At 43.4% G+C, this 16,110-nt stretch overlaps 1 protein-coding gene across 1 annotated transcript in view; it reads right to left on the bottom strand.

The window, feature by feature from the left end:
- Positions 1-1,493: 1,493 nt before the first annotated feature.
- The window catches only part of sdc3 (syndecan 3), a 46,166-nt gene continuing 31,549 nt past the window's right edge, over positions 1,494-16,110 (bottom strand). Inside the window, exons 2-5 of the mRNA XM_055053804.1 lie at positions 13,886-13,979; positions 9,885-10,672; positions 7,653-7,827; positions 1,494-4,643 (exon numbers count right to left, since the gene is read on the bottom strand). Coding sequence (XP_054909779.1) covers positions 4,477-4,643; positions 7,653-7,827; positions 9,885-10,672; positions 13,886-13,979 — 1,224 coding nt within the window. The 3' untranslated portion in view covers positions 1,494-4,476. The remainder of the gene's footprint in view (positions 4,644-7,652; positions 7,828-9,884; positions 10,673-13,885; positions 13,980-16,110) is intronic.

The raw sequence follows: 16,110 nt of genomic DNA, 5'->3' as shown, positions 1-16,110 counted from the left end.
GTGCTCACGAGTCCATCATTTCTGACACGATCCCTAACGCCGACTGAAATGCGGCCCAATTCATGACAGAAAGTCCTTGTGTAAGTCGACATACTCCACCTCCAACCCCTCCACCTCCGCCATCCGTCCCGTTCCTTTAGAATCACTTTTTGACAGCTAATCGTCCAGTGAGACCATTTATGATGAGGCTTTGGCAGTCTGAAGATGGATGAACTGAAGGATGACCCAGCTCTCAGGTTGTGTCGGACCGCTGCTGGATTTTCTTCTTCATCCTAAGGATATGATGTTTTAAATATTCCTTTTCTGCTGTGGAAAGAAAAAACTCCTCCTAAACCATCAAATTAGGTATTATTAAAGCAAACGCCAAGTTTTCTGTTAAACTTGGTTGAAACAAGATCAGGTTTGAACGAAACCGTTTAAAATTAAACCCGTTTCCTGTAAATGAGCAGAAAACTGTCAGCATTCCAAGAATCATTTGAAACCTGGGGAACTGTCGCTTCAGACAATGTCGGAAGATTATATCAAAGTCTGCTAATCAGAAAAAACTTCTCTTTTTGATAAACCTCTAAGATTTAAAAGGAATAAGTCCGACTGAGCTGGAGCCATTTTACAAAAAAATCTTCTCTTGGACGAAAACCATCAGCTGTAATTAGAGAAAAAGTGTCTTTTGTCTTCCACTTTATATTTCTATAATTTATGTTATAGAAATATAACATACATTTTTTAATATTTTATGTTTTTAATGTTATGTTATGACAGACGAAACTTTTTTGACAGTTTCGTCTGTCAAAAAAAATAATAATTACGTTACTGGTTTTAATGTGAGAAATTTGAAGAAAAAAAAAGAGGGATATAGTTTTGAAAGCCACTGTAAGTAAATACATCAGATGATTTTGAACCTCTGTGATTTTTGAGTCAGAGATTAAACCAGTGGGGTTTTTGGGTAGATTATAGATCCACCTTCAAAACTCCAGTATGTAACTTTTATAATTAATATGTTTTTACACATTTATTAAAACCATCACTGTGTCATGATGATAAGCTATGAGACTAATCTGTGAAAAGATTGACCTTCCTCACCTCTTCTCTGAACTATTATTGCCTCTGAAGAAATGCACCACTCCCGACATAAAACAACCAATAAGAGCCAGGAGGAGGGGCTTAGGGCTGTCGATCGACTATTGTACCCGCTGCTCAATGTGCTATTAGCGAAGAAACAACTTGTTCACAACAGAATCTGCAGATGCGGAGCAACTGTAGCAGCAGCAGAGGGGATGAGAGGGATTTGTGATTGACAGCGCTAAGGCCCGCCTCATGGCTTTGATTGATTGCTTCTAGTTAGCACTGGGCAAATGTTTCCCCAGATTATCAGACTTATTCCATTCTGTCAAGACAATTTGAAGAAATATGAAAAAATATATTCTTTATAAAAGTTGCATACTAAAACTGAAACGTGACTCAGTAAGGAGCAACAGTAAAAAGACGAGAGAGGACACGTTTACCCAATCAGGTCGTTTTTTTTATTTGGAACAGAGTGGCAGATTAGTGACAGGGCGGTGGCGTGGAGGATCCGCCTCCTCTCGCTCACTCAGCCAATGACAGAAACTCAGCCTTAAAAAAATGCAAATGTATAAAAACAGGAATGGGAACAGCAAACATAGAGGAGTGTAGCCTCCACTGGGCTTCACACAGACACGCACACATCTACACCCAGACTCACACGTACACAAATATCTCCAGTCTCACCCTCACACACATACACTCATATTATTTGGCTACGCAGGCTTAGATGGGTACAAACGCACGACTTTTTTTGACAGTCACTTTAGAAAAGACAGTACGTGTTTAGATCATTCCTGCCTGTGACAAAGTGGCGCCTCGTCTGTCCATCCGTCCCACGGCGGACAGACGGGTAGACGAGCCAGACAGACAGTGAGAAGACACAGTCAGCATGTGCGAGAGCCACTTTGAGGGACGAGTGGCCCCAAATTCAGCAATGAGCAGATGAAACGCATGCAAATCACCCCCACACACACATACACACCCGGACAGGCTAGTGTCATGTACACAAGAGCTGCTGTGAAATACCAAGGTGACGCACGCTTACAGGCGAGGTGGCGGGTTCAGATTAGGTGCAGACACACACACACACACACACACTGGTGAAGGGGGGCGGGAGGTGACTTAACGCACAGGAGTGGAGGAGGTGTGCTACCCATCTGTGGAAGAGCGTGAGAACTGCTGGAGTAGGTAAACACACTCTCGACCACAGTACATTCCAACTTTAACGCACCCCTCTTTCATTTTTAATATACACACGCGCACACAGGAATCCACACGTACAGTCAGACAAGTATAATTTTGACTCCCATGCATTTTTTTTTAATCTACAGTACTGAGTATAAGAGAAGCTACTGGCCCAGACGCACTGGTGTGTGGTTATTGTTACAATCTCTTAGATCGAAGTCGGGATCCCCGATCGTCTGCCCCTCAAAATGGTCCCACGGCGGGTGAAGGTTGATCACTTAACAAAAATTTACCAACAAATGTAGTGATTTTTTTTTAATTATTTTATTATTATTCTCATTATTTTTTTGACTCAGTGCACATGGGAGCAACTTCTGAACATCTCCGGTCCTCAAACCGAGAGCCGATCAGCGGTGGATGGGACAAAAACAAAAGAAAAAAAGCGAGGCATGCAGACGGCTTGAGAGGGCGGATGTTTTCCGGATGACACAAAGACTGTACATGTACAGCGCCTTGTAAGAATATTCACACCCATCAAACTTTTACAGCTTGCCTGCCATAAACTTTCATGTATTTTATGAGTGGAAGGTCAACCACAACTGGCCGGGAACATTAATCAGGGAAGCAGCCAAGAGGCTTGTGGCGAATCTACAGGAGAATGTGTCAAAAATAAAGAATTAGTGGAGCTTCTCACAAAGCTTTTATGGAAAAGTGACAAGCAAAAAAGCTACTGCTGAAGGAAGAGTTAAAAAAAGAAAGAAAGTACTCTGGAATTAAAATCCTAGTAAGGTTACAGAGACGTTCGCCTGTGTAAAATGACAAAAAGAGGAAAATATCGAATGGGGTATGAATACTCTTGCAAGGCGCCGTAATTGTGCTTGTACACAAAACGAACCAAACCGATTGATAACTGATCAGTAACACCACCTGACCTCGCTCGGTCACGACGACGGCGGCTGCGACGTGTGTTCGGATGATATGATTAGAAGTCTGTGTGGCCTGTTTCTAATGCGCAGCTAGTTTCTATCTGTGTGTGCAGAGTGTGTGCGTGCACATGACAAGAGCACAGCTCGTCTACGGTGATGATGAACGTGATGGATTAAAAAAAAACAAAAGAAAAATAGATCATGCAGATGATTAGTGATGCCAGAAAGGATACGTTTATATTTACATATATACTTTTTTTTTCTTTTTTTATTAAATGCTAAATACAACATCCTCCTGTTTAAGTTTTATCATCATCATTATTGTTACCACTTTATTATTATTATTATTATAATTATCACAATAATTCCTCACCATCCAGCCCTGAAGCATTGATATATTATTGATTATTATTATTATTACTACTATCAATAACTAGTCTTTGTACAGCCCAGAGGAGCAGAAGGGCTACCAGCTCGATGCGACTGAAACACGGCGCGGCGTTTTCTGGTTGGCCGAGCCGAGCGAAGAGGTCAGAGCCACTTTCCAGCAGACTCCGGTGTCTGTGTGCAGACGTGTGTGTGCATATGCCTGTGTTCATGTCAGTGTGTGAATATCTGAGCACCGAAGGAAAAAAAAAAAAAAAAAAAAGGACGGAAGGCACAAAAGAGACCTTTCCTCTCACCTTTGACCCTGGACTCTGCCCGGCCAACCAGACGCTCGGTGTTTGGGGTTTTTATTTTTTGTTTTATGGGAGGGGGAAACGAGGGGCAAAGTTACGCCCCACCTTCTGTGAAGTCGTGGCTTCCTCTTCTCAGCGCCCCCCTCCTCTCCTCTCTCTTTTATTTGCTCCATAAAAACAGAAAGAGGGGGGGACGGTTGTTTCCTTGTGCTGGAAAACACAGATTAGGAGAATGTCTTTTTTTTTTGTTTTTCTTACAAAATTATCATATCCTCACATACAGAACAAGAGAATCTGCAGAATATTAACAACAGTTACTTTAAAAACATCTTGTGTGTATGTTGCTTTTTTTTCTGAATATATTTGAATTTTTTGTCCTTTTTTTGTCCTTATTTTGTCGTTTTCATCGAAAAGAAAGTCCCCAGAGAGAAGGTGCTCTCAAACGCTTTGGAGATAAGAGGGGAGGAGCGGGATGAAGGGGGGAGTAATAGTAGTAGTAGTAGAAGAAGAAAAAGAAGGAAGAGGAGGAGGGGGAGCGCTTTAGAGTATCTTTCACTTTTCTCTCACTCTTTCTCCCCCCACCCCCAGCCCGGTGTGAGGTGCGACGCCCCAGCATCCAGGGGTTATGCGTAAAACTCCTCCTGCTTGTCGGGTTTCTGGTAGGTGACCGTGGCTTGTTTGGGCTCCTCCAGCGTGTAGCTGCCCTCGTCCTTCTTCTTCATCCTGTACACCAGCAGCATCACCAGGAAGGCGGCGAACAAGGCGCCCACCACGCCTCCCACGATCACGGCTAAACCAAAAAGAAAAAGAAAAAAGGAGAAGAAAAGAAACAGATCTGTAATTTCAGTCTTGAAAGCTGCACCTATCTGAGCCTACGCTGCTCTGACAGCACAGCAGATCTACCGTAGCATCACAATCACCTTCTGCTAAGTGGAAACTGATGAGCCCGGGTGTGCCAGCAGACACACTCCGCTGCAACAGCTCTGTGCTAAATTGCATCTCTTCAGAGCTGCAAGGAGTAGCTGAACTTAATGGGGCTGGTGTTAATTTCTCCACCTGTAGCGCCTCACGTCACCGAGCTGCTACTGAGAGCGACAAATCAGTTCCTGGTCGACAGCAATCAGGAACTTTCTTGTCATTAATGGTTTGAGTCCAGGCCAAAGCTGAAAATAATTTGTTATTTTGAAGGAAAAGGAAAGAGAATCTATCTGATATCCAGTCACTCTTATGTTGTTGCTAGTAAGGTCAGGTCTCTGCGAAACCTTGTAAAGTCAAGATTATATCTGAAATCGTTTATGTAGATGGCTTTCTGCCGAGGGCGGCACGACTTAGTGGGAGTCACAAGACTTAGAAAAATAAAAATGCAATTGTCAATTGCACCAAAACTAGCTCTCTTTATCATCTACTTATGGTCGTAACAAACGATTGTTGTATACCAGGGGTGGCTGATCAGATTTAGGTGGTATGTGACTAACAGCTTATAATCCAGTTTTATGTCCAAGGTGGGGGTTTTTAAAATCTGGACCATATTTGATCCCCTCTCATCCAGAAGTGTTAAATCTGGATTGAACACCCTCATTTATCTTGGATAAATGTCTCTCAGTCAGTTGGACATCAGCAAGTTTCTCTTATCATCAGAAATTCCAGAGCTCATGTAAACTGGTTGGTTTCCTGCCACACATGAAGCTTTTAAGTGTAGTCCACAAATTTTCAACAGGATTAAAGTCAGAGCAATTTCAGAAGTGTAACATTTGCCTTCTTTATCCATTTCAACACCAGTTCTGATATTTGCTTGGGGTCATTGTCCCGTTAAAATGACTAGCTGTGTCTCGGTTTCCACCATGTTCCTCGGTGGTCTAAAGAGCCCCTGTCCTGCAGTTTCTAGAGGCATCCCTGCTCCAAAACATCTGAGTCAAATGAATGAAGCCTGCAGTTGGAGAAGCATCACACAGCTGTAGTGGTGAAAGACACCATTAGCATGATGCTACCAACATGGCTAACAGCTGGCACAGAGTTCTCAAAGCCTAATCTTTGTCTTTTGATGAAATACCTCTCTGGTTCTTGCACTTCTCTGACTTTGGGCCTCTCCTTGTGGGAAGCTAATACTTCAACTCTTGAGGTGGCGTTATGATGGGTTTGAGCATTTGGTGATTCCTGTGTCGTTGTCAAAAATGCTAACCCGTTTACTGTCTGATACCGACAAGAAAAACGTAAACACAGTGCCGCGTCCAACAGGATAACAATCCCAAACGCATCAAAACTTGTTTATGAAGGGATAAAACGGGCCAGCATTAAACTTCTAACCTACACCACGTTGTCAGTGCCTGGAAACCAACCAGTTTAAATAAACTCTACCACAGAAGAGAAGTGGTCAGCTATTCAGCCAGAACTACACCGCAAGCTTCTCGGCTGTGGTTAAAGTGGAACTTGTCAAGGGTCAACCATTAGTGTGGGTGTATGTATACATCTGAACCCTGCTAGGATGGCTGAGCTCCTATGCGTTTGCTCTGCTGAAACTAACGCCGACAAGTCAAAGGCTACTGCCTGTCCCACGCACTAGATATCCAATGTCTGAGAATCGATGCCCTCAGGACTGTGAAACAAACATCCTGTGTCGATTCGCCGCATAAACACTATTATCTTATTATGGAAAAACACCTGAAGGCCCTTTTATTAATGAAAACCTTCGATTTGACTGTTTTCCGTAGTTTCCTTGCCATGTTTGTTTTCATCCCTCTCTTTTCAGTAATTTCATTTGTTTATGTTAGTTGAATTGTTTCGCTGTGACGTTTTATTCCCTGAAGCACTTTGATTCTTATCTGTAAAAAGTGTTACATAAATTAACTTTTTCTTATGTAGGATTAACTTTTTAGATCTTTTTAGAAGCAGGACTGCGTACAAGATAGAGAATAATTCAACTCTAACTTTGCTGCAGATGTTAAAACAGAGACCATTTAAATGAAATATTTATCTTACAAATATAAAGACATTTATCCGTTTCTGGAGTGAAACATTTTGTGGTTTTTAATCCAAACTTTGGCTAACGCTGAACATAAGACCCCCACCACAATAATTTATCCACTGAGCTCCCAAGCAGTATTAATGCCTGATTTTAAACGGCAACGAGGAACCAGCCTGGGTTTCATTAGTTGGAGCAATAAGTTCAGCGGTGGCACCGGGACCATCTCAGGAACAAGTCCCAACAGGATGGATGCGCCCAGATAAAGCAGCATCAATTTCCCTTTCACTACAAAAAAGCCAGAAAACTAATCATAAACACAGCTCTACGTCTAGCGCACAAGTCTAATCTAAAATCTGTTGCCTCCTGCTCTTTACCAACGACCAGGAAATCAGCAAAAACCACCGCCAGCAGTCCACCAATCAGAAGAGCTGAAGGAGAGACAGAGAGCCAGTCAGGTCAGGCAAGATGGCTGCTCCCTCATTTTCTACAGCATCTCTTTGGGGTAAGAAGAAGTAAAAAATAATAATAATAATGAAAAATAAGAAGAAGAAGAGGAGGGATGCTTGGAAAAACAATTAGATTTGCCCAAAGGAAACAGAAGGTGAGAAAAAGAGTGGGGGGGGGGGGAGGATGAAAAGAGGTCGCTGAACCCAACAGGAGAATTTTTTGTTGGATCAAATGGGGCTAAGCAGCATGGTGATCAATTTGATCTATGTGAAAGTTATGGTGATGCTACTTCTTCTTAGCAGCCCCCCGGAAAGAAGCAGAAAAAGAATCCAGGAGGCAACGTGGGAATGTTTTCTGCTCTTCTAAACAGGTGATTTGTCTCTTACTCACCTATTAGGACCTCTTTCCTCTCCAGGATGTTCTTCTGTGGCAGCTGGGCAGCAGAGCTGCCACTGTCCACCGTGTTCCCACTGAAGTCGGGCATTAAGCCGAGATTATTCCTGCGGTCCTTGCCGATCTCAGAGTCGCCGGTCGGGCCTGCGGCGCCCACCTCGTTGCTTCCCTCCTAAGTCGAAGACAGAGAAGGAAAACCTCAACAGGACATTTTGAATTTGATGTAATTAAAGTTGTTCCACAGAGTCGCTGCCCGGAAACCGATCCGCAGCGAGAGTTTTTCCATGACAGGAGTCTCTGTGTGTCTGGAACAGGAGAAAAAGTGACTTCTTGTCAAACAAATGCACACACACTTCATAAAACGTGGCAGCTTAATCGCGACGCGGAGAAGCCGTCGAGTATAAATGCGTGGTGCTGCTGGAGACGCATAGATCGAATCTGCACCCAGATCTTTGCACAGAGTGGACAACAGAAACACAGATCAAAACTGCTTTGAATCCATCGCTTGTTCTTAAACTTTATTTAATGATGTTCACTGGGAAACGGCTCAATAAGAACCAGAGATGAGGGCTATTTGATCACTGTCAAAACCAATGAAGAGATCTCATTAACAGATATTGGCTGTTTACCCAAAGCCTGATCTGGATAAATTATCTTCTGACACTTCTAAATGAGCCACATGTTCATCTGTCACTACAACCATTAGCACTGCAGGGCTTTTTGTCAATCACAAACTCACACGGTCCTACTGCTGAACACATTCCTACACGGTTACACACAGAGCCTCGCAAAAAATATTCCATGTTTTTTTACATTTTGCTATGTTACAGCAAAATACAAACTCCAGCGTATTTATTTTAAATGTTAGAGCAACATAAAGGAGCACATCATTTTGAAGTAGGAGGAGAAGTAAAAACATTGCTTGTGGATGCAGGTGAATCTTTGATGTCTATCAACAGAACTAAGAAACTTGTTATCAAAGACGGGCAAATGTGCTAGCAATTATTCTCTTCTCGGTTGAACAAGTATCATTAACCCATTTCTTCTTAATTATCTCATGTTGCTTCTTTTTTTTTTTATCGATGTATATCTTGAAATGGTCGGAAACGTCTGCGTTTCTGTATGGATTCAATGGTTTTTCCGTTTCATTTCCATGTTCAGGGTTGCGATCATTTGGCCTTTACTCGCTCCGCAAAGTTCAGCTGCTGGTTGTGGGATCTCTGCTCTGATCCCTGCCATTGTCAGCCGACTTATTGAGTCACTCTGTCCTTCTCCTGGCCGCTTGCAGAAATATCTGTGTTCAGCTTCAGTTTCTCTACATTTTGAGACTTTTGTTGTCGTTTATCAGTGATCAGAAATGTTCCTCCAGCGTGGCTGACTCCCCAGGAGAGTGAGGAGAGTGAACGATAAGGGTTGGTAATCATTGAAACCAGCAGCCTGCACAGCCCGACCAACACTTTGGTGATTTGAAGGCCCTCAGACTGGAGTTGCGGTTGCATTTTCCTCCCTCCCAGCTCATCAAGCCGCACCAATGCAACCACTGTTGAGCTCTCATTACATTAGAGGCACCGATTAACAGATCCAGAAGTTGTAAAGTGAACCACAGCGGCCGGATGCATGAGCAGGAACGTAAAAGCAGCATCATTTAGGGGAGAACGAACGTTTTACTGCATGCTTTAACTTGCACCATAAAACTGAATTTTAAAACTGAGCATATTAAAATCTAGCCAATAAAATAAAAAGCCTAAAGTCTAAGAAGGTTTATTAGTTTCTAAGAAGATCACAAAGTAATAGTTAAAGTCTGGCAATAGATACGTTTTCTTACAACAATTTGATAAGAATATAACTGAAGATGTTACATTGGAACTACTCACCAGTAATGGCAAACACACAATTATAGTATAAATAACCATCACTTGTAGTTATTTCAGAAAATTACTTGAAAATACAATTTTTCTCCTTTAAACTGGCGGTAATGTCTGTAGTTCAGTGCTAACTCTAAGTAGAGTTAGCACTTAAAATGTTGATATTTATAAAATATAAATCTGTACAAATTAATCCTTTTCTTTAAACATTTATGAACTACTTTATGTTGGATCCAAAACACACAAAATACAAATAAAACAAAAATTAGTGGCTATACTCTGACAAAACGTACAAATTGAACACATTTGGTAGCACAACTGCAATCTAGATGATTACAGATGAATAATCTGAACTTTTCCTCACCTGTGTGGCTGCGGGCGGCTGTGGGCGGGTCGTTCTCTCCGTCGGGACGCCCTGAGTGGTCCTGGACGCCGGGACCCGGGGCCTGAAGGGGATTCTGGTCTTGGTGGTGGTCGCAGGTGTGGTGGTGGGTGCGGCTGTCGTGGGCTCGGGCGTGGTCTCCGCCGTGGTGGACGCGTCGTAATCGTAATCTGCGGTGGTTTCCACGTCGGAGCCGGGGTCGACCGAGGTGGGCTCCGGCGACAGGTACACGTCCTCCTCGCCTTCGTCCGGGCTGAGCGGGTCGTCTGAGCCAGCAGAGGGCCCTGCGCTCTCCACGGCGCTGGTGGTCAGGCCGGTGGTGGACACGGGGAAGACGGCGGGCGAGCGGGGGGCGGCGGTGGTCTGAGCCGCCCGGATTCTCTCCAGCTCCCTCTGCCTCTCCAGCTCCCGCTCTCTCTGCCTCTCCCTCTCTCTCTCCCGCTCCTTCTCTCTTTCCTGCTCCCTCTCTCGCTCCCTCTGTCTTTCTATCTCTCTGATCTGCTCTCTTTCTCTTTCCCTTTCCATCTGTCTCTCTCTCTCCAGTTCCCTGTCTTTTTCCCTCTCCCTCTCTATCTCCATGTAGATGCCGCTCTCTCCATCAGCCTCGGTGGGGAACACGGTGGAGACGACGTCCTCCGGGCTGGGGCTGGGCTCGGCCGCAGGTGAGGCTGAGGGGGCGGGGCTTGTCGCCTGGGTGGTGGAGAAGAGGATGGGCTCCTCTGTGGTGAAGGTCACGCCGGATGTCGTCGGCTTCACGCCGATGTCAGAGGCTAGATGAGGCGAAAAGAGGAAACAGAAGAATTAGTGACAGACATGCAAATGAATCCACTTCCTCTACTCAGGTTTATGGAGGGAAGCAGCTGCATGTAAATTTGAAACATAACCTCAGAAATCAAATATTCCTGTCGTTTAAAGTTTAAAAACATTTCATTTTCCTCGCACTTTACAAATACGCATCTTTTATTCTCACTTTTTGTTTGAAACATAGTGACTTGGAAACTATGGAAGTAAAATAATTGTAAAGGATGCTGCGTTTGCATCTCAAATTCCACTTGCACACATTTTGGACAAACATGGAAATGAAATTTGCCACAGGTTTCAAGTGCAAGCAAGCTTAAAAAAAAAAAAGATCTAATCAACAGCAGTACCTAATATATCTCCGACAGTGCATACCGTTTCAGTTTTCGATTCATATCGCGTTCTCACATCCAACAAAATCTACATATGAGAGCACTTTTTTATTTTTTGAAAGTAAAAAGCAACCAGAGAGGTAAAACATCCAAGGAAATACTTTTTATAGGCATGTTTCCAGCAAACTTTCCTCCTTTTCATTGAGAATAGAAGTGCGTTTGCCTTTCTGCTTTCGGTCATTTAAAACGTCGCCGCACTTGACGCCACGAGCTCCATGGAGAGGCGTTTGATATTTATAAAATATAAATCTGTACAAATCACTTAAGAGTAAAATGATGACTTTGACACAGCAATCACAGCCTCGGTGTCATTGTTCCCCCCCTCCCTATTATGTGGCTGCCTGTCAGGAGCAAGTGAGAGGAGTGCAAATTGGATCGACTACAGTAAGTTCAGCCGGGGTAAACGGCTGCAGAGCCGAAGGTGCTGAGAGAAATAGATTGAAAAAAAACAAACTTTCCTTTTGTCATCCTGATCAGAAACTGTAAAGGATGAGGTTTTGTTGCTAAGAACATTTGTTTTGGTCAGCTGGTGCGGATGGAGAGCTCTAAAGAGAGTTACTGCGGTGTATGCCGTTTATATACATAAAGTGCATTTTCAGAAGGAGAGGAGATGAGCAGAGCTGTGGCTCATAATACCATTACTCTGCCTTTCATTCGGTTATAGCAGTGAAGCTCCTTGGGTTGAAAGAGAAGCAAATTGAATTTGCAGACACAAAGACACGAAGGCTGTCAGAGGAGCTGCAGAGGATATCGGAAAACGGACTCCGACAATGCGTCTTATGTTTAATGTATCAGAAGCCACAAAATACCTCCACTGAAGCAGCAGAAGCAGACAATAAACGCGTTTCTGTCTGTTAAAAGCGAGCCCCTTTCTTTGGAAAGGTTCAACTCTATATCACGGTTTTAGATAAAGCAATTTGCCGGGCTGCTGTTTCAACCGCGGGGGGGTGCCTCTGCCATTCTCCGCTGCCCCGAATTGTAATTTATTTCACGCTCACCCGCCAGCGCAGTGCCTTAACTGAGGGCGGCCCTCAATGAGTCACACTCGATGCGAAGAAGCTTCGAAGGCCAGATCAGAGAATCAGGCTGAGTTACACCAACGTGATTCACGTTAAGCAGGTAATTCCCAAACACGCAAGCTAGCAGCGCTGGGGACGGCACGCGCTGGCAGATAGTTGCGTGTGATTGTCTAATCTGTGTGGACTGTAATCTGATTAGAGCAAAGAAGATCTCTGGTAATGGACCCCGGGTCAGTGGTGGTTTGAGTTTTTTTCCCCCTCCTGCATCCTAACCCAGTTTTTTCACGTTGGGATCAAAAACTTCAGCGTCGGGAAGGGTGCGGTGCATTTGTATTCAGCCCCCTGAGTCGATATCTTGTAGAAGCAGCTTGCGCTGTAGCTTCAACTGCAGGTCCTTTGGGGTACGTCTCAACCAGCTTTGCACATCTAAAGACTGTCATTTCTCTCTATTCTTCTTCTCAAAACAAGTCAACCTCAATCTGACGAGAAGGAGAGCGCCTGACTATCCAAAGATTGCCAGAGATTCTGTGAATGAGTTTTTATTTTGATTATAACTGAAGGTTTAGTGTTTTTGTCTTGCTAGGAAGTGAACCTCAAATTCAATCTGAAGTCTTTCGTAGCCTTTAACAGATTTTCTGAAGAAAAGCGTCTTCGAAGCACGATGCTGCTTCCTTTATGGGATGATTGGGATTGATCGGTAACTGTAAGTTTGATCAATTTAGTTTTGTTCTCATCTGACCAAAACATTATTCTTTGTCTCCAATTATCGATTCAAAGAACACTATTGGTCCGTCGGTCTTTTACTTCCAGGCTGCCGAGGTAATCAGCAAAGACAGGCTTTTGAAAATCCTCTTAATGTCATCTTCGTTTGCATCTGTGCAAAAACCCAAAAATGATTCATATCTCTAGCAGATTTGGGTTTGAAGTACTCTTAATTTGACCCACATGGTTTGTTGGACTATGTTGGAGTGACCCAGCAAGAGTCCTGGGTCTTAAATCTGACAGGTAATCTGAGGAGAGAGCCAAAGGTCAGGGTGATGGCAAGGAGGCTTTCCAACATCAATGTTCAATTTACCAGTGGCAACGTGGAAACAAAACTGCTCAGCTACTGTAAGAATGGTGTGACTGCTGGAAAGTCTTCAAAGAGTTTTACGTTTGTTATTTTGTAACTTAGTTTTTCAATAAAATCTCAGGAACAGCTGTTTTTCTTTTAAATCAATATTTCTTTTGTGTAGTTTTATGATCTTTTGAGAGCTGCCTTTCCTATTTAGAATCAGGAACAAATATTTGCAAATATTTGCAGCTGAATGCACAGAAGTGAAGCAGAATGACCCTGGGCAGCGTTTATTATCCTCATTACCAGGTACCCAAACACCCGACCCCTCCGCTAGTCTGTCAAGTTTCTTTTTTTTTTTCCTCTCTACATAAAGCATGGCTGGACTTTACTTACTAATTAGGCGACTTCTAAAGCCAATCGAGTTGATCAAAACCAGAATTCCCTTTAATCTTCACAATTATGCACCACTTTGTGTTGATTTTATCACGTAAAATCTCCATAAATACACAGCATTCGAATGTGAAACAGTTCCAGAGGAAGGAATGCATGTTTATGAGGAGGCCTGTCTGTGTGGAGCGGAGGCGGCGAGGGGGATTTGGGTTGGGGGTGGGCTGGAGGCTTCGGGGTCAGCAGATTGAAACGAAGCAGCTGTCGGGGTTTGAAAGAGCCAGGGCGTGAGTGCGTAACCCGCAACACCGCCAACGCAGACACACTTACAGCCAGAGCCGGAGCCCGAGTAGAGGTCCTCGTCGTCGTAAAAGTCATCTCTCGTCGAGCCTTCGTCATCAGCGGGTTGAGACCACTTCTGCGCCTGTCGGAGGGACAGAGAGAGGGAGGTGCAAATGGCAGAGATTAGAGCTGTTCGTCACGGAGGGCCGAGCCGCTCGTCAGTTCACTCGAAAGAGGAACCACTCTGGCAGATTGCGTCCACACACAGACATGCGTGCAGCTGTCTGAGAGGAGGTGCAGGCTGCATTATGCTGGACGGGGCAACATCTGTCAGTCTGTGGCTCTCTGGAGGAGCATAGTTAATGAGTTGATCTAAAGCTGGGATTCTGGCAGGGAAACATCAAAGGGGTTTCTGGGGGTTGGGGGGAGGAGGGCAGTCGGGGGGTTTAGTTAGTCTCTGCTTGTAAGTGATGCTCAGACTGCAAAGCACCGAAAGGACAGCACTGCAATTAACTTCTGAGGTTGGCAATTTTTCAATATACATTAATGGGGACAGGAGGATGTTTTGAATAATTTTTTTTTAGAGGGTAAAATGTTAGAGGATGTAGGGTTTGTTTTCTGTCAAATTGCAATATTGAACATTTCCATTTCTGATCTGTGCATTATCAAAATGCACACAGTTGCCAGAGAAATCTGGCTCAAAGTTACTGGTACTTTTAGCAGAATGTTCAAATTCATTAAAAAGATGTCTATATGAAGGATATTTTATGGGAATAACTGTATTTTAGTCTGGAAATGCATTGGATCAATTTGCCCCTCTTTTTTTAATCTCCTTTTCATCACAGCACGACATCATTTTGTCCCAGTCTGAGCTTATTTCACTCAAACAAACAAGCTTTCATTCCCATTTACCAAATAACTGCATGTATGTTTGTTACAGGTCATTATTTCTAGTTTTATAGTCATAAAATTGCTTAAATCTCACACATACCAGTTCATTTCACTTTACATTTCAGTGACTTGGTCAAGATGAGAAATTATGACACCTAATTAAAGTAAAAAGAAACCGCAAGTGACCTCCTGTTGGTAGTTATTGCATAGCAAAATTTTATAACAGGAACCTATGGGTACAATATTGAAAATTAATCATAAATTTTCTGAGCAGGTATAAAATATGGCTGATAGTTTGTTGGTGCTGATCTAATGGGGCTAATTTCCAACGGGATAAGAAAGGTCAGTGTTCAACATATTTTTTCTGGGCTAAATTTAAAAAAAGTACTGGCTGACCTGAAATATGCATGAAAAAGATTTGTGAGGGTGTTTGGAGGGGAATCGGCTGTGCTTGCAGTAAATCCCCTTAAAATAGGGAACAGCAGCAAAAAGACCATATTTTCTTGCTACACAAGTAATCAATAAGTTAATCAACCAACTAATTGAGCAAGATGAGAGTGTTTAGCCCCTTCACAGTAGATACAAAACCGGGAATAAAAGGGTGTCCAATGATAAAAGATTAATTATTGCTAAAATAATTTGGTCATTTTTAGCAAGAGTTTACAGCAATTTGTCAAAAGGAGAATAAGACCAACAGAAAAAGGCACAATTTCATACCAATTTATGGGGTCAGCAAACTAAAAACCAACAGATGTTTTTACTCCATAAGCTGTAAAACATGACATATTCTTTGCTTTGTCGATGCTCAGCTGAAGAATGTAGAAAAATAAAAAACCTGCTGTACATTGGAGATTACATTCAGTCTGAATCATTTCACCGATTCCCCTGCACCTCTTTCTACCCCTCCACCTTAATCCAGGTTCGTTTGTCGGAGCCGATGGGGGCGAAGCTGGAGCCCCGCCGGGGGTCACGCAGGGTGTAATCGAGGATCGCTCAGATAGCTGAATCTCTGACGCGAACAACCTCGTATTTCCAAACAGTACGAGGTCGATCCCCTCCTCCCTCCATCACTCATCTCCCTCTCTTTCTCATGACCTTAATCCCAGATCCCTGCGATATTTAACACACCCTTCAGCGCTCAGGGGCTTTTCTCATCACAGAGGGTCAAACTGATACCGCCGTCGCATGCGTGCACTTTGTCACAATACCCGCCGCGGTGCAAAAGAGAAACCTCACATGACAGCAAAACGTAGCAGTCTGTGTCGAGTTGTTTTCAGCGTCAAAAAGATTGTCATTAGCAGATTTGTATCGGTATGCAGGAAGGCGTCTGCCATCAAATCGCTCTGAGCTACAGCTTTCAAGCACTTGAACTCTGCAGAAGC

Source organism: Poeciliopsis prolifica, unplaced genomic scaffold (genome assembly GCF_027474105.1).
Source record: "Poeciliopsis prolifica strain line A6 unplaced genomic scaffold, Auburn_PproV2 SCAFFOLD038, whole genome shotgun sequence".
NCBI lineage: Eukaryota > Metazoa > Chordata > Actinopteri > Cyprinodontiformes > Poeciliidae > Poeciliopsis > Poeciliopsis prolifica.
Note: the sequence above shows the minus strand (reverse complement) of the source record. Positions and strands in the feature narration are given on the sequence as shown.